The sequence below is a fragment of the Macrotis lagotis genome, chromosome 7 (assembly GCF_037893015.1).
Source record: "Macrotis lagotis isolate mMagLag1 chromosome 7, bilby.v1.9.chrom.fasta, whole genome shotgun sequence".
Classification (NCBI taxonomy): Eukaryota; Metazoa; Chordata; class Mammalia; order Peramelemorphia; family Peramelidae; genus Macrotis; species Macrotis lagotis.
This window is the reverse complement of record NC_133664.1, coordinates 106124804-106143136: the sequence shown is the minus strand read 5'-3', so window position 1 is coordinate 106143136 and position 18333 is coordinate 106124804. Positions and strand designations below refer to the sequence as shown.

The 18333-nt window shown below is 35.7% G+C and overlaps 1 protein-coding gene across 1 annotated transcript; it reads right to left on the bottom strand.

Annotated features, from left to right (window-relative positions):
* Positions 1-7342: 7342 nt before the first annotated feature.
* Positions 7343-11165, bottom strand: LOC141492842 (cationic trypsin-3). The gene is made up of 5 exons (XM_074193533.1): positions 11126-11165; positions 9954-10116; positions 8816-9069; positions 8154-8290; positions 7343-7602 (listed from the first exon to the last, which is right to left on the bottom strand). The coding sequence occupies exons 1-5, from the start codon at positions 11163-11165 to the stop codon at positions 7453-7455; spliced, it is 744 nt and encodes a 247-aa protein (XP_074049634.1). The 3' UTR covers positions 7343-7452.
* Positions 11166-18333: the final 7168 nt, after the last annotated feature.

The window sequence follows — 18333 nt, the reverse complement described above, 5'->3', positions numbered from 1 at the left end:
GGTGCATCCCATAAATTTTGGTATGATGTCTCATTATTATTATTTCCTTGTATTTAATTATTGATTATTTCTATTAATTGTTGTTTGATTCACCCATTATTTAAGATAAAGTGATTTAATTTTGAATTAGCTATTGGTTTATCTTTCCATGACCCTTTATTACATGTAATTTTTATTGCATCATAGTCTGAAAAGTGAGTATTTATTATTTCTGCCTTTATGCATTGGATTATAAGAATTTTGTGCCCTAGTACATGATCAGTTTTGGCGTAGGAGCCATGTACTGCTGAGAAAAAGGTATATTCTTCTCTATCATACTTTTCTAAGATTTCATTCACCTTCCTAACTTCTTTCTTGTTTATGTTGTTAGATTTATCTAGTTCTGAGAGAGGGAGATTGAGGTCTCCCATTATTAAAGTTTTGCTGTCTATATCTCCTTGTAATTCACTTAGCTTTTCCTCTAGGAATTTGGATGCTATCCCATTAAGTACATACATGTTTAGTAATGTTATAGCTTTATTACCAATGGTGCCTTTTAAGAAGCTGTAGTTTCCTTCCTTATCCCTTTTAAAAAAAGATTGATTTTTGCTTTTACTTTATTTGAGATTAGGATCACTACACCAGATTTTTTTTACTTCAGCTGAGGCATAATATATTTTGCTCCAACTTTTTACCTTTACCCTGTGTATATCTTTCTGCTCCAAATGTATTTCTTGTAAACAATGTATTATAGGATTCTTGTTTTTAATCCATTCTGCTATCCACTTCTGTTTTATGGGACAATTCATCATTTACAAATTAAGATTACTAATTCTGTATTTTCCTCCATGCTATCTTTCTTCATTTATATTTTTCTCTTTCCTTTTCTCTTATTCCTCCTCACCAAAAATTTCCTACCTTTCCCTTTTGACTTTTCTTTTAAAAATTTAACTCGGTTTATTTTCACTTATATCTTTGCCGCCCCTTTTATCACTATCTTCTTCCCTTATCTTTCCCTTTCCCATTCCCTGCCCTCCCCCCCTTCCCTATAAATTAGATTAGATTTTTAAACCCAAGTGAGAAGGTATATTATTCCCTCTCTGGGCTAAATCTACGGAATAGAATTTACTCAGCACTCACATTCTCCCTTCTTTCCCTCAAAAATTATAAATCTTTGTGCCTCTTCCCATGGTGTTATTTATTGCTCTAATACTATTATAATCACAGTTTGATCATTTGATTGCTTGATAGGCTCATATTGTTATCAAGATATCATCACAAATTGTTTACTTGATTGCTTAATAAGCAGCATTGACTCAAATTGCATAAAATTATAATTATAATTTTTTACCTTAATCCTTTTTTTCAAGTATCTTTCAAGTACACACAATCCTCCTCATGAGCCAAAGTGTCATTCATTTCTTGAACTATTTGTACCCCTCCCCTAACCCTATTTTTTTCTCAAATATTACTCCCCTTCCTCCTTCCACATTCAAGCTCAGAGTACTTAACCCCTTGTTAAGTGAAGCAAAGCCCTTTGTCTTTCACACTTTGCCTCCCCCCCCCACTTATTCTCTCTCTCCCACTTTACAACCCACCCCAGGGTATTTAACCCTTTGTTAAATGAACCATGGGCAAAGTTAAATCCTAATCTAATTAATTCAAGGGTTCTAAGTACTAGGAGACTCTGGAGGTCCCACCTGAGAAATTACAAATGATTGTAAATTATAGTCACTATCTCAGGACCACCCAGTTTATGATGCCTTCCTTAGACAAAGTGCCAAGCACAGTAGAATTAAAGTAGGTCAAAGGATAATGGGGCACAAGTTTAAAGTTAACAACCCTGCTTTTCTTCAAGGCTTTTTGTCTCAAACATAGTGATGTCATCTTGAGCCTCTTCAGTGGAGAGATAAGACCCAATTATGCCATATCTTTTAGGTTCATTCTCTTCAATTATATTCTTCCCTTTCATTATCCTAAGAGAAGAAAAGTTCTAATGAATTAGAAGTGTTATATCTTCTCTTTTAGGGTTGTATACAGTTTGATGGTCTTGACCAACATTTGTTTTGTTTTTTTACTTCTCTTTTCATTTACTCTTTAATTTAGCTCTTGATTCATGTATTTGGAGTGAATTCTCTGTTCAGTTCTGGTCTTTGTGTCAGAAAATTCTGGAATTTCTCTATTTCATTGAACATCCAACTTTTCCCCTGAAAGTATAGGCTGAAAGGCTCAGGGTAGTATATTCTGGGTAGTAATCCTAGGTCCTTTGCTCTCCAAATTATGATATTCCAGTCTTCTGTTCCTTCAGTGTTGAGGCTGATAGGTACTGTGTGAATCTGTGTTTCCTTTGTATTTGAATTGTTTTCTTTTTACTACTTGCAATATTCTCTCCTTTATTTGAGAGTTCTGGAATATGGCTGTTATAGGCCTTGGAGATTTTATCCTGGGGTCTCTTTCAAAGGGTTCTATGGATTCTTTCAATGGTTATATTGTTATCTTGTTCTATTAGATTTGTACAGTTTTCTCTTTATAATTTCCTGCATGGTTGTTTTCCAGGTTCTTTTTTTTTTTTGGTCCAGGTTTTCTGGTATTTTGATGATTTGTAGATTGTCTCTCCTGGATCTATTTTCTAGGTCATTCATTTTCCCTAAAAAGTACATTACATTTTCTCCATATTTTTCAGTCTTTTTATTTTGTTTGATAGAATCTTATAATCTTGTAGATTCATTGGTTTCTATTTGTTCAATTCTAATTTTTAGCATTTTATTTTCTTCACTTAGCTTCTGTATTTCCTTTTCTAGTTGGTTATTTTTATTTTTAATGGAGTTGATTTCTTTGGTCAATTTTTCATAATTTTCCTGCATGTCTTTCATTTCCTTTTTCTATTTTTCTCTTTCCTCTTTTTGATTTTTAAATTCTTTATTAAGCTCCTCAATGAGCTTTTGTATTTGAGTTCAATATATAGACTATTTTGATACTTCCCTTGTGAGTGATTTTTTTTTACTTCAGATATGGCTTTGTTATCATCTTTGTCTGTAAAGTAGTTTTCTATAGTGAGAGCTCTTTTGCTTTTTGCTCGTCTTTGCTGTTTTTGCTATGCTCCTGGAGTAGGGAGTATTGATCCAAGCTTTTTTTTTTTTTTTTTTTTTTTTTGGCTGGGGCTGGGGTCTGATCCCTGGTTTGTTATTGGCCAAGATGTCACCTATGCAGTCTAGGCCTTGCCTTTGCAGAGATTTTTTTCCTCCTTTATGTTCAGGTTTTGACACAATAGTGGTTTCTGACCCAGCCCCATCTTTTACCATAGTATTCTCTGAATTCAGACTTTTTTGGGGGGTTGGGATTCTCTCTACTGGCTTACTATCTAGCTGCCAGAACCTCTGCTGTTCTTAAGCTGTTGGGGCTTAGATTGCACTGTAGCTAAAAGCCTCCTGCTGACATTCCTGTTCTCCTGCCTCCTGGACTTTGCTTCCCCCTTTTCCCCCAGAGACAAACCTTCACTACAGGTCCTCCACAATATCTATAGTTGAAAATCTCTTTGAATCTTCTCCTTTTCTTGGTGGGATCTGTAGTATGTATGAATGTCAGCATAGAGGCTTCATTTATTGTTTTTTTTTTATTTTTTTAATTTTTTTATTTAAGGCAATGGGGTTAAGTGGCCTGCCCAAGGTCACACAGCTAGATAATTATTAAGTGTCTGAGGCCAGATTTGAACTCAGATGCTCCTGACTCCAGGGCCAGTGCTCTATCCACTGTGCCACCTAACTGCCTCTTCATTTATGTTTGATAGGGAAAAGCACCAGGAGCATGTTAGTTTCATATCACCAAATTGGCTCCACCCAGGGAGGCATCAATTTCTGATTCTTGATCTCAGATTTTTCATTAAGGGAGCAAGCAAAGGTGGGGAAGGGTTAAGCATAGAGTCAAGGTCTACGAAGTCTAAGAGATCATTCCGAGATACCTCCAAACCATCCTGAATGTCAGTCAGGACTCCTCAGTTCCTTAATTATTTCAATAATTTAAGGCTCTCTAATTATTACAGTAAGAGTGGAGAACATATCTCATTAACATGATCGCAATTATGAATTTTCTTTCCCTAATTCCTACCATAATCTTTGGGCATATTTAGAGCAGTACTCTATGATGAGAAGAGACATATTTAAGACTGCTTTTATCTCAATTTGTTCACTAACTTCCTAATAAAGATAATTGTCCTAAAGGATAATGTGCTATCTAGAAAGATAATGAGTTCATCATTGCTGAAAGTCTTCTAGTAGAGTCTGGATGTCTGGTGGAGAGGTTGTAAAAGGAATCCTTTTCTATATAGGGATACATAAGGAAGGGATCTTAGAGATTCTGTGGTTCTGTGATTCTGTGATTCTGTGGTGTAGCTAAGCGACACAGATTAAATCATTTTACCTGTTTCAATTTTGTTGTATGTTAAATGGTGGAATTGTACTAGTCTTTGGGGTTTTAAAAAGTTCTGTGACATTCTTTTATGAGCCTACATTGCGTTTCATTTCTTATGCTTCCTCCATAGGACCTAGAGTCATTCCAGAAACATGATGGGGGTTTATTAAGTACGGTCAGTCCTCAACATTTGTATGGTTAACTTTTATGACTTTACAAATTCAGGTGATTTTTGAGTAACCCCATTTTCTCTTTTGAAATGGCAACCATACACATTTGGGGCTCTGCAGGAGAGAAAAAAAAATGAGAGACACAATGCATGTGACTTTGTAGAGTGACTGGCACCCTATTAGGCAATTCAATAGTTTTATTCACCCTAATATTGTAAAGAGTTCCTTATGTATTCCTTATATATTTTCATTGTTTGCCTTTAAAACTCAAGTTTAGTGTTGCATAGTATAAGTTCTTTGGGTTCTCAGATGAATTCAAGAACTTGCTAGTCTTCACATTTTCTAATAGCAATGAATAAAATCTCAGCGACCTCTCTCCCTTAGTATATAGTACAATGCCCTCACACTGCAGTTTGAAACAGTAGAAGGCAAGAACCAGGATAAAAAAGATTTTAGTTTTAAGAATTTTACTTGGCCTAGAGTATATATGACATAATAGATTTCATGTCTAATAAAATGTAAATATTATCTGAAATCAGTGTGTTTTTAGTGAGTTAGCAAAAAGGTCACAGAATTTTAGGGAATTATTAGTGGAAAAAACATTTTACACATTAGCAATTGTATTTTTTGTTTTGTATTTTATTGGTTATTTCATGATTAATGTGTTAGGAAAAGTTCATATCAGAATTAATGTTTTGTTATAATAAATTATATGCAGAAAAGTATATTTTCAATAATCCCTAGTGTAGGATTTCAGTTTTTGGTCACAGCAAATCTAAACCTCTATTTCTCATAGGTTCAAAATATCAACATTCCCATTTTTTATATAAACTGTTTCTATGAATGTCAGTCTCATAAAAGTTAATGTTGGAATTGTCTGACTTGGAAACTATTCACTTAAAAACCTGGGACAAAAGAACCAAAAATCCTCTAGAAACTCATTGAAGATTTTGGAAAGGTGTCAATCACATCTGTCCTTTGTGTATCACAGAAATTCATTAGAGCCCAAGGGAAAGGTAAATAGTTGATTATATTCCATGAGATATAGTCTCATTTAAATTTCTTTCCCTGTATATATGTATAAATTTTTAGGTAATCTTTTTAAATTTATTTTTAAATTTTATTTTTTTAAGGCAGTGGGGTTAAGTGACTTGCCCAAGGTCACCCAGCTAGGCAATTATTAGGTATCTGAGGTTGTATTTGAACTCAGGTCCTCCTGACTCCAGGATGGGTGCTCCATCCACTGCACCACCTAGCTGCCCTAAATTTTTAGAAAATCTTAAAGTTTAAATGACTGCCAGTAACAATTGTGCCATGATCACTCATGATAAGTTGTAGTGAGTTGCTGTTATCCCCCCCACTAGGAGAGAATCAGATGCTCCATGAAGATGGGGAACTGGATTTCAGGTAGAGCATGGCAGTATCATCATAATTTCTTTCCAAGGAAACTAAGATCTGAACAATTGGATAGTGTACAAAAACAGAGAGAGACAAAGAGGGAAAGAAACATATTTCAGAATAGTTATAGGTGGCAGCCCTTTTTTCACTTTCTAACATAATATTCTTTAAAGTTTCTTTGTCTTACAAAAGAAAAGAAATCTAAATAGAGATACTGAAAGGAGACTTCCCTTTGGAAGAAGCAAGTTCAACAATTTTATAAGAATTATCCCAGGACAGAGACAATTCATTTGACCTAACCTGTAAACATGTAGCTGAAAGATCCTGAGAGATACAGGTAATGTCTAACACTGAAGGAAGAGATCAATCTCAGGGAAAGTTTATGGAATTTAATGACCCTATCACCCTCCTCTACCACCATTCCTGAACCACTTAAATTTTCTTGCTTCATTTAGTTCTCATTGGCTACTAGAGATAATCTATGTCACCAAGTTTACTCCCTCCTTCCCCCTACCCTGCAAAAAGTTCCTGACCTTTCTTGAAAAAGGAAACCCACAGATTTAGTATAGGGGCCAGTCAGAGAATATACTCAGAGTTGAAAGAGGGAGTATCTTGATGGCAGACTAGTCAGGAGGTCAGTGTTCTTGGAACAAAGAAGACTTTTGAAATTGGAGAGGGATAAATTATAGGCATTGATTGACAATGGGCATGTTGTATATAATTCTGAGGGCTACACAAAGTTAATAGAACTTATTTAGGGGATAGGGTGCTCTTTATTCTTCTTTCTAGAAGAGGACCAATGATATCACAATGGGCAATATCTTGACTTGTATATCAGTTGGATTTGAGTGAGGCAAAGCTGTGTAGTCCATCAATCTTGAGCTTTCCTCCAATCATTAAAGTTCAGTGGCAAGGAAAAAAGTCAAATGAATGACCTGACAATGGCACAAGGGGTCAGGGTGGTGTGGCCTGATCAGATCTGAGCTCCAGGAAAATCACTTTAGTGACTGAATGGAAGTTGGATTGGAGTGGGGAGAAACTTGAGATAGGAAGACCTCACTAGAAGACTGTTGCAATAGTTCAGGTGCAAATTAATAAAGTTCATAGATGGGGTAAAATTCCTTTAAAGGTTACAGAGGCCAAGGAATTCCTTCAGAATAGTGATTGAAAGTGGAAGTAGGAAATAAGGAATGTGTTTAAAATCCTGCAGTCAATAGGGGGAAGAGAAAATGACCATTCTTTATTAGAGAGGTTTCCAAAAAGTGTAGTGTTTGGATAAATGCTATACTTATCCCAGTTATATACCCACCCTAGATGCCATATCAGTATCAGGAAAGAATAGGTACCTATGGACAAAAACTCAAATGAGACAATATAAGGGTCAAAAGTATTTATTTGGATCCAATTTCTGCACTTGTGGTTGGTAGATGGAGTGCTCTATATATTTTGTAATTACAAAAGGGTTAGATCAGAGAAAAGGGACCATAGAGAAAGCAGCTTAGTTGTTTGCAATGGTCTGCTGAATCCAGCTAACGTAGTTGCACACCTTGGTGTAGACACCAGGTTTGCCTTTCTGGGCACAGCCATAACCCCAAGAGACAATTCCTTGGAGTTCTCCATTGCAGACCACAGGGCCACCAGAGTCACCCTGGAATTGGAAAATAGAATTAGTCAGAGTTTTCCTTCAGCCTATGTCAGAGAATAGAGCCTAGAGCCAGACTTCTTGCCCATAACACTCAGTTTGACATTCATTTCTGGATAATGTTTTCCTGAGCATCTAACCGTCTCTTTATTTCCCCTTCCCCTTCCCATTTCAATCTTTCCTAGCTCCTCCTCCTATTCTTGTCTATGCCTTCAGGAAGCAGAGCAGAGATGGAATAAAGGTGTGGCTGACTAAAAGTTCTTTTAACCATCTCATTTTTTTCTTTAGGGTCCCATTCACAACTTTACTCCCTGAGATGCCTGCATTAGGATAAGCACAATATTTGCGTTATATCTGCTCACCATCATCATATAGTTATTTTAGAAAGAAATTATTTGATGTTCCCAATCCCCAAGGCATCATCCCATCTTCCTCTATCCATAGGCTCAAATTCAGGAAGTTTTTCAAGTTTTAATTCTCTTTGATTAGTTGCAATATGGGAAAGAGGGAAAGAATGGATCTGAGCTGAATGGAGAGGGAGTGGAACAGAAACTGACCTGGCAGGAATCCTTTCCACCCTCCAGAAAGCCCAAGCAGATCATGTTGTTGGTGATCTGTCCAGGGTAGGCATTGCGACATTGGGCATCAGAAAGCACAGGGGCATTCAAACACTGAAGCAGATCTGGGTAGTTGGCTGTTTGGAACAAGGATGAACATGGTTATATATTCTTTGTGGTATCCTTGGAAGTCCTTTAACTTAGAGGTTGTCTCTTCCTTCTCTGGTATCTTAAAAGATCCATTCATATTAGAAAATGACTGATCGACCTTGCCTGTTGTTGGTGTCAAATGAAGTCATCATGAGCAACAACAGGTTTGATAGATACTGGTAACCCTGAGACCTACTCCATGAAAAGATTATAAACCTAAGAAGACAGCTCCATTTACTTTCTTACCTCCCTCCTCCATGTCTAGAAACTAATCAGTCAAATATTATGGAAACTTTTTAGCCACCCTCTGAATAATCCTTGCCCTTGCTAAGGTTGATACCTGCATGGTTACGACCCTAACTCTCTTCCATGTTCCTGGGTCCTCAACAGAGAATCCTAGAAATGGGAGGTGTTTATGTGTGTGGTGTCTGAGGTGGGAAGGGTAGGGTGGGGAAGTGAAAGTTGGACTTTTTGACTTCTAATGCTCTTTTCCCCCTGTATGAGTTACTCACAGCCAGCACTGGCAGTATTGCCCCAGCCAGAGATGAGACATGAAGTGCCAGTGGCAGCACAGGATCTGGGCAGAGAGACGGTAGACACTCGAGAGTTGAGAGTGGCTGGGGTTTTCAACTTAATCAGCATGATGTCATTGTTGAGAGTCTGAGAATTGTAATTAGGATGGCGGATCACTTTAGCTGCATCAATGAATTGTTCAGTGCCTTCAACGACTTCAATGTTGTGCTCTCCTAGTCTCACCTGGATTCGGCTGGTTGGACACAGAAGAGCATCCTTAAGTAACCTGCTCCCCTTGTTTTTCCCTCTATTGCTCAATATAATTAGGGAATCACTTCATCTCAATTCAAAGCAGGCCTACTCTCTCTTTTCCTTATTTCAGTTGTATTCCTTACACTGGTTATACCTGCCAAACTAAATCACAGTTAACCAGATATTTCTCTTATCAACTATAATGAAACTCTTGCCACCTCTTTCTTTAGAGGAAGTTGTGTCCTCACAACTTCCTTCTATAGCAACCCAGTCAGTGTTTAACCAAGCAACTGTGCACTAGGAATATGGAGAGACAGCGAGAGAGAGAGAGCTCTCTGAAAATGCCAACCAAGGGTGCATCTAAACTTTCCTAAATTTCCCTTTCTTCCTTTAATATCTTAATTGAGGATGGGGCTAGGGCATAGCTTTTTATTTAGTTCTCAGTTTCACTCCCCAGTAAGCACTCACAACTGACTAAGCTCCTATATGAATAATTTCTTGTGATATACCTAAAGATTTGAAATTTCTTTGTCATCTAACCTGAGAGGCAAGCAAAAGGGATCAGGAAAATAGTTATAATGGTTTAATTTCCCTTTGCACATGGGCAAGTTCATCTGTCTTTCCTGCTCAGAGGCTCTCTCACAAGTAGATTGATGATTTTCCTTTGTGCATTTCTTCTTTGCCTCTTTTCTTTCTATACATAAAAAACACATTTCATTGATAGCTACTTCAACTTTGGAAGACAAATATCTTTGAATAACTCCCCCCCCCATCCCAGTTTATCTACGAATCCTGGGGATTCTTTGGAGATTTCCCATCCCTGAATAAACTGGACTTGGTCTTAGCACTTAGCACTTGCCTTAGATGGGGCTATTAGTTACTTACGATTTGTAGCAATGAGCAGCTGAAACCACCCACTGTGAGTTGATGAGAGAACCACCACAAAAATGGTAGCCCGAATTCAGAGACACCTGGTAGGGGAGGGAGTGGGCTGCACATGTGTAGCCTCCAACAATCTTGTCATCATCATCATCAGTGGGGAAAGCAACTGGGAAAGAAATGAGATAGGAATTTCCTGTTCAACAGCACTTCCTGAAATTTCCACTTTTCCAGAAAAATTTTCCAAAAAATTTTTCCAAGATTGTTCCGAAAAAACTGACAATCTTTCTTTTCTCTTAGAGAAGCTATATAGTTTAGTGGAAAGAACACTGACTTTGTAACTGAACAGCCCAGTTTCATATCTGATACTTTTACAAAATCTTTTTGACCATGTTGAAATAATTTTATATTTCTGAGCCTCAGTTTATGAATCTGGAACATTAGAGGCTCTGAGAAACTTTCAGATTTTTAAGTCTGTAGTACATATATGAGTACAAGAGGGAAATCTCCTGCCTATTGTACATAAGCACTTTTAATCATACCATTATTAGTAGTCCTTTATTATCCAATACGATCACATCAAACAATCTAATTATTGGAGGTATTATCTGAAATTCACAATCCTTATAGAATATATATCATCTAAAGATCTCACTACTCATTCATGTTCATAATTTGTCAAAACTCATTGAACAAACTATCTATGGATATATAATAGAATCAGTATCCCTTCCATGTAAATGATTCCTGAGTGAAAGGACAAGAAAGATAGATTTCTCTTTGTGAAGACTTCATCATAGAAGTCATATAAATGAGTTCTTCATAAAATCTTTTCTGAAGAAGATGGTGATAATTGTCTAAGGACACCTTATCATTTCCCTAACTGTCGTTTAAAACTCCACATCTCTTACCTATTCTTACAAGTCAGTTCAAGTTGGAGCCTTTACTAAATATTCTATAGAATTCACATTCATCTCCCATTTTGGTGTAGGAGAAATAACTTTTAGTCACAGCTACATTCTTTCTTTTTATTTTCGCACATTAGTTTTATTTCTTCAGTTTGCTATTATCGTTGAAGACAAGGACTTTGAGTAAACTCATTTTTAAAAATTCCTTGCCACATCTAGTACACTGAGAAAACTCCATAAAGACTTGTTGACTGGTCAAGAAAAACTTACCAGCAGCCCCCAGGAGGGCAAGAAAGATGATTGCTTTCATGCTTGTCCTAAGGATCTAGGCAAGGCAGTAGATCACAGGGTTCTCAACCACTGCTATTTATCCCACCAGACTTGGCACTTAAGGCTTCCAGGCAACCAGAAGAATGATGACTCAATGGAAAAATTAGAAATCCAAATTTGGAATTCCATTTTCCCATGTTTGGAAGATAATCAAACACTGAAATTAATTGATAACTCCTTTCCCTATTACTCAAAAAATTCTAGGAACAGAAGCATATTCATCTAGGTCAGATTTTCTCCCATAGCATAAAATACAGAGTAGGTCAAAAGGTAGAACCCCAGATATCTTTTATCCCACACAAAATAACTATTTGACTACTCCAATCCTTTACTTTTGATCCTAAATGGTTTTATGACTGATATTTCCTCTGTAATGACCTCCTGCCACCCCCATTATGTGCATTTGAAATGATAATTTTGTGTGATATAATGGATCTATCTATATAATTTATGTATGTTTACCTGTTTTAAATTTGAAAGACATGGGGTTTTGTTAACATGGATATTTTTCCCAGAGATTGAATGATTTAATATGGAAATGCTAACAATTTATCTGAATTTTTATCAGTAAATTGCATTGAAAAGCCTCGTAATTTTTTATGGAACAAAAAGATTTGTGGTCTGAATAAATGTATATTTCAATTTAGAAGTGTGAGAATGGCTAGATTCAAAGAGTTGCCAGGATTGGTTCATTGTCAATTTAGAAAGAGGTCATCAGTGGGATACCTAAAGAATCTGTGCTTGGCCCTCTGTCCTTTATTTTATCTTAATTTTTTTTCATATGAAAAATCTCAGCTAAAGGTATAGATTACATGTATATAAGATCTACAGATAAAGATAGAGTTGAGGGGAATCACCTACAGTGATTGATGTCATTTGAATGCTAAACTATTTTGACAAATTCAAGCATTTGTACTGAATCAAGGTTTTATAATTAGTTTTAAAAAATTATACACTGGTACTAAAGAAACCTGGTATAGAAGTTAGACTGAAGTCTATGAAAAGGACAGGAGGTTTAAGTTCAATTAATGATTCAGCAGTATGATATTACAGCCAGAAAAAGAAAACAAACCAAAAAGAAAAGAAAAGAATTCAATCTTGTCTTCAATTTAGAAATGCATACCTTTCAAGGATAAGAAAATGAATTTTCTCTTATATTGTACCCTGGTCAGACCACAGCTAGAATATGGTGGTCATTTCTGGACACCAGAGTTTAGCCTTGAGTTGTCATATGAAGATTGATTGAAAGAAATGGTGATGGTTAGCCCAGAAGAAAAAACTTGGGGAACATAACTGTCTTCAAATATTTAAAGGGTAGTTATGTGGGAAAGGGATTAAATTTGTATTTGATCTCAGAAAGCAAAATTAGAAACAATATGTAGAAATTGAAGGAAAAAGTCAAATTTTGACTTGGTGTACTTACCAACTTCATTATTTCTTTTATTTTCATTGGAATGTAACAGAACATCAGAAAACAGCTGCCTACTGGTAAGAAACTCTCAAAATTTCTTCTACTGGTCTGGAGAACTTAGCTTCTCTCATTACTAAAGAAGGAGAAGAGGGAGAAGTAGCCACAAGAGAGAAGCTCACAAGAGACAGGTAACTGAGTAAGCAACAGATTGGTGCAAGCAGGCATGGGAGCTGCTTCCACTGCAACATCACCTTTGTAGCTCAGGCAGCATCACTATCCTGCTAAGGCAACCATAACTGGAAAAACCAAGAGAAGGGTCACTGCTTCCCCTACTCTGTCTGACTTGAGAGTGGGTGACTAGTAGCAGCCTTTCTAGAGACTTGGGATGAAGGAATGGGAGCCTGGGACAGAAGAAAGAGAAATTAATTGACTTGGAAGTTGGAGAAGAGCTAGCTCAATGAGTACCAGTCTGGTCCAAGAAGCCAATATGAGTCTTGCTAAATTCACCCTCGTGGGCATATCCAACCTGACAATTCTATTTTACCCTTTCTCTTCTCCCTTCTTAGAAGGACATTTATTATGTATGTGTGTATATATATTTTATATATATATATATATATATAATATGTATATAGTGATAACCTAGGGCTGAGTGGGGAGAGGGAACAATAAAAATAATAAAAGACATTTACGCGAAACCTTAGTTACATATTTTAAAAGAATAGTATGTTTTATATAATAGATTTGCTGTTTCATGTGTAATCATCTTTTTTCTTTTTCTTTCATGGAAATGTTTTATTCCATAAATAAAAATTTTAAAAAGCAAGGCACATGCTTGTTCTAAAGCTTTTTTTCCTGTTTCTTTATTGTTGTGTAATCACACACATATGTAAATTATGCTCAATAAACATTTAATAACTATCTGCTATAAGTCAGACACACTATTATGTACCGTATGTAGACAAGTGGTGGGAACATAAAAAGGGGCAAAAGACAATCTTCAAGTAGTTTACCATTTAATATACATAAACATGTATATGCATGCATATATATATGTGCACACATATATGCACATATAGGTGTGTATGTGATTATGCACATATATTTCATCTTCCTTAGTAATCAGCAAAGTATCTAACACATATTAGGTACTTAATAATGTTTATTAACTAATTCATCCAACTGCCATGAGTAATACGAAGTTATGTATGGCTATTTTCTCATTAGTTACTATATTACATATTAGTTACTGTATTGCACAGTTACTAATTTGATTAACAAATTAAGTTCAGCCTTCCCACTTTAAAGTTTCAAAATATTTAGTATCATATATTAGCTATTATCTCTTATATTAAATATTTAGAATATCAATATTATTATGCTAAGCTGGAGAAGTTGATTTTGCTTCTAATTATAAGAAGTACAAATTTAGGATTAAATCAATATTAAATTTTCAGACTATGTTTTTTAAACAATGTCATCAATAACATATATAGCAAAAATAATTTTTACTACTACTGTGAATAGCTATCATTTAAATAGTCTTTTGAGGTTGGTAAAATGCTTTACATGTATCATTATATTTGGTTCTCATGTCAACCCTGTGAAGTAGGTGGTAATAGTATGCCCATTTTATAGGAAACAGATTGAGAGGTTAAGTGATTTGCTCAGGGGCACATTGTCACTGAGAGAGGATTGAACTTGTTTTCTTGAGTTCAAATCCAACTCTAACCACTTCTCCTAGAGTTCTTCCTAGAAAGATCTTAGGCTAATCTCCAAACATGTTCTTAACTACAAATGTCTTTTCCTGACTTCTGGAACCATAGTTTCACTATTCAGCTCACTTGGATTAGGTGCAGTCCTTTCTTAAGAATTCCCTTAATCTGGGTGGCTAGGTGGCATAAAGCACCGGCCTTGGAGTCAGGAGTACCTGGGCTCAAATCTGGTCTCAGACACTTAATAATTACCTAGCTGAGTGGCCTTGGGCAAGTCACTTCACCCTGTTTGTCTTGCAAAAACCTAAAAAAAAAAAAACCCAAAACAAGAATTTCCTTAATCTTCTTCAAAAGATACAGTTAAAAAAAAATTTCCTCGAGAAAATGTTTTTATTCTTTCTTTGTTTTCTTTCCACAGTATCTTTAAAACTCTTAAATGTCTCTCTAGACAAAATCTTCATAATTCTCTTTATAATGCTTTTTCTCAATAAAAGATAACAATTCTATGAAGACAGTTTTTCCTATTCCTTTTCTCTGCCTTCTCCATAGTTTATCTCAAATCATCTTAAATAATTCTCTTTTCTCACTTTCTTCATAGAAAATCAAACCCCAGAATAATAATCAAACTCCATTTTCTTATTATGAAAATGTACATTTAATCTTTATGAACAAACTATTCATGCTATTTGGACATAGGGATTTTTGTTCATCCAATCATTAAAATCATTATTAAGAGAAACTATTTCAAGCCAAATGAACAAGTCTTTATTAAGTTCTTATGTGACAGAACTATGCTAAGCACTGGAAATAGGAATTCAAGTAGGAAGCCAAAAAATAATCTCTCACCTTCAGGAGCTTACAGTTTAATGGAAGTAAAACAATACATAAAAAGAAGCTGAAAAGTAGGGAGGGGGAGGGGGGAGAAGTCTAGGCTGTGCTGCTAGAAAGGTATGAAGATAGAATTTCTGTTCAGGAAGAATTTCTGATCTGTGTGTGTGTGTGTGTGTGTGTGTGTGTGTGTGTGTGTGTGTGTGTGTGAGCATAAAGTGGTATATTTTATAAGTACTAGAACCATCCTAGAATTGGGGTCAATATTTGTACAGAAGATTTTTTTTTTGCATATTTTATAGCTTCCCCAAACAGGTTAGTCAGAACAAACAAGATGAGCAGCTAGGAGGACTGGGAGTAATTGAAGTTCCTTTAACAGCAATAACCTCAGACATTTTCCCTTTAGCTTTTCTTTTCTCAGTAGATTTGAAAGAAAACCCTTCCTTCAGAGGAGGAGTGCCTAGAGAAAACACCATGCCTAAGGGGCCAACACAAGGAGGATCTGGAGAGATGACGGTAAGATCCATAAAGTGGATTAATTTGCCCCCTCTTTACTCCTAAATAGCACCATTGTCTCCCAACTGCTAGACATAGAGGTACATATGTAAGGGGATCAATGTATGTATATATAAATACATATGTGTAAATATATTTATGCTTGAATATAGACATTTAATATGCCGATGTGTGTATGTACATATGAATTGGGAGGGATTCTGAGTTTAATATTACTAAATGGGAAAAGATATTTTTTTCAATTTAATAATATTTGAGGAGCTAGTAGAGTTTCTGAGCTAAGTTGATGTTTGTCATTCATTCTTGAAGAAGAGCATGATATCATGAAGTGATTCCTTGACAAGCACCTGATTTGGATGTGAGTGAGAGGGGCTGTGCTAAGGCATCAGCCTCACTTTCTCCTCCAGAGCCATCTGGGTCCAGTGGCCATATATGAATCAGGATGACTGGAGATGGCCCTAGATGCAAAGCTATTGGGGTTAAATAATTTGCTCAACATCACACAGCCAGCAAGAGTCTGAGGCTAGGTTTGAGCTCAGGTCCTCCTGACTCCAAGGCCAATGCTCTATCCACTGTACCATCTAGTTGCTTAGTTATTAGTAAGCAAATATGCAAATATATCCATGGATTACACTAGAGTGTGGAATGCTAAAGTTAAAATTGGGAAAAGTCACATAATAATCTGAAGGGTAGGGCAGCTAAGTGGCACAGTAGATGGAGCAATAGGACTGAAGTCAGGAAGACTCATCTTCCTGAGTTCATATCCAGGCTAAGAAAATGACCAGCTATGTGACCTGGGAAACCTTGTTTGTCTCAGTTTTCTCAGTGATAAAATGAGGTAAATCACTGCACTCTCTCTGCCAACAAAACCCCAGACAGGATCATGAAGAATTAAATGTTACTGAAAAAAAGATTGAACAGGACTGAAGGATGATTTATGAGTAAATACAGGAGACCCACTCTCTGTATAATTTTGTATATGGACACTTGACCTTCCTAACCTTGCTACATTATCAATGTAATGAATGCTTATTAACAAATTCAAAGCTAGCATATTAAGCTGTGGATTGTTGATAATTACATATAAGCAGTGGAATTCAGTTGTGGCTATTGCATCATGATATAATGGAAAGTGTGTTGGATTTGGAGTCAGAAGACCTGGGTTCAGAGATCCTGTAAGACCTTAGGGAAATCAATTATTTTAAGGCTCAGTTTCCTCCTCCACAAAATAAAAAGATTTGATCAAAAGATTTCTGGGATTACTTCAAGTTATAAAGCTAAGACTGATGAGGTTGAAAAGAATAAAGAGAGAATTCAAAGATATTAAAAGGGCAGTAGAAGCAAGAGTAGATATTTCTAGTCTAGAAAATAAGGAAAGAAATCAAATCAAAGAGTGCTGTTTTGCTCTTGTAAACTGTCCCTTCTTAGAATTTCCCCCTTTAATTATCTGGTAAATATAGGAATTTGGTGGTTCAGTACTAGACCAAGGGTCAGGACAATCCCAGTATAAATCTGACTTCATATCTTTCCTAACTGGGTGATCCTAGGCAAGTCCTGTTTAAATTTCATCAGACTCAATTATCTCAGTTGTAAAATAGAAATATTAATAGCACCTATATCCCAGGATTTTGGTGAACATAAAATGAGATATTATTTTTAAGAACTCTTTGAACAATGCCTTGCTGAGTGTTATATAAATATTTATTCCCTTTCTTAGTGGTTTCCAAACATTTGAATCATAGTTTTTGACTATTGTTGGGTGAGGGGAGCTTTGAGCACTTATCCAAATATATTATACAACTATTTTTTTTTGTGACTGGATTTGAGATTTCAAAGAAATACCTCATACCAAGGCACATTGACACCTTCTCTTCAATTTATAACCTTGGAGAATTGATTCAGGTATTATCAGTATGTAAAAAAAGCCTGGGTCTTTCTGACTTGAAGGCTGACTTGCTTAGTCTCTCTTGAGGAAATGTGGTATGGTGGACTACGGGGCATACAATAAGAAAGATCTGAGATCAAATTCCTTCTCATGTTTTTACAGCTGAGTGATCTTGAACAAGTCACTTAATATTTGAGTTTTCTCATCTGTAAAATAAGGGGATTGAAGCTTGATGCCCTCTAAAGTACTTTTCAGATCTAAATCTCTAAATCTATGTTATGATACATGTAATACTATACCAGATATGGAAACAGAAATTAAAAAGACCAGTAAAAAGAAGAATTTTTTAGAAAATATTAAATTCCTTTTAATTTTTTCCTTTTTGAGTTTTGAGTTCCAAATTCTTTCCCTTACACTCACACCCTCCCTTACCTATAGAGAAGACAAACAAAATGATACTAATTAATTGTACATAAATACATAATTCAAAATAGATGTCCATATTAATATATCACATAAAAGAGAAAAACAAAAAAAGAAGCAAGAAAGTTATATTTTAATCTGTATTCAGAGTCCATGAGTTCATCAGAGTAGTAAAGTCTTTCACAGTTGATCATCATTACAATATTGTTGTTACTGTGCACAATGATCTTTTGGTTCTCACTTTGCATCAGTTCATTTGGTCTCTCCACATTTTTTCTGACACCATCCTGCTTATCATTTCCCACAGCACATTAATACTACATCACAATCATATGCCGCAACTTATTCAGTCATTCCTCAATTGATGAGT

What these genes read in the sequence shown, in the direction of transcription:
- LOC141492842 (XM_074193533.1), bottom strand. Translation starts at nt 11,165, where the DNA reads ATGAAAGCAATCATCTTTCTTGCCCTCCTGGGGGCTGCTG. An exon ending in CAATACTGCCAGTGCTGGCT is followed by an intron (nt 8,291 to 8,815) that starts GTGAGTAACTCA and finishes TGTTCCAAACAG; the next exon opens with CCAACTACCCAGATCTGCTT. An exon ending in GTGGAAAGGATTCCTGCCAG is followed by an intron (nt 7,603 to 8,153) that starts GTCAGTTTCTGT and finishes TTCCAATTCCAG; the next exon opens with GGTGACTCTGGTGGCCCTGT.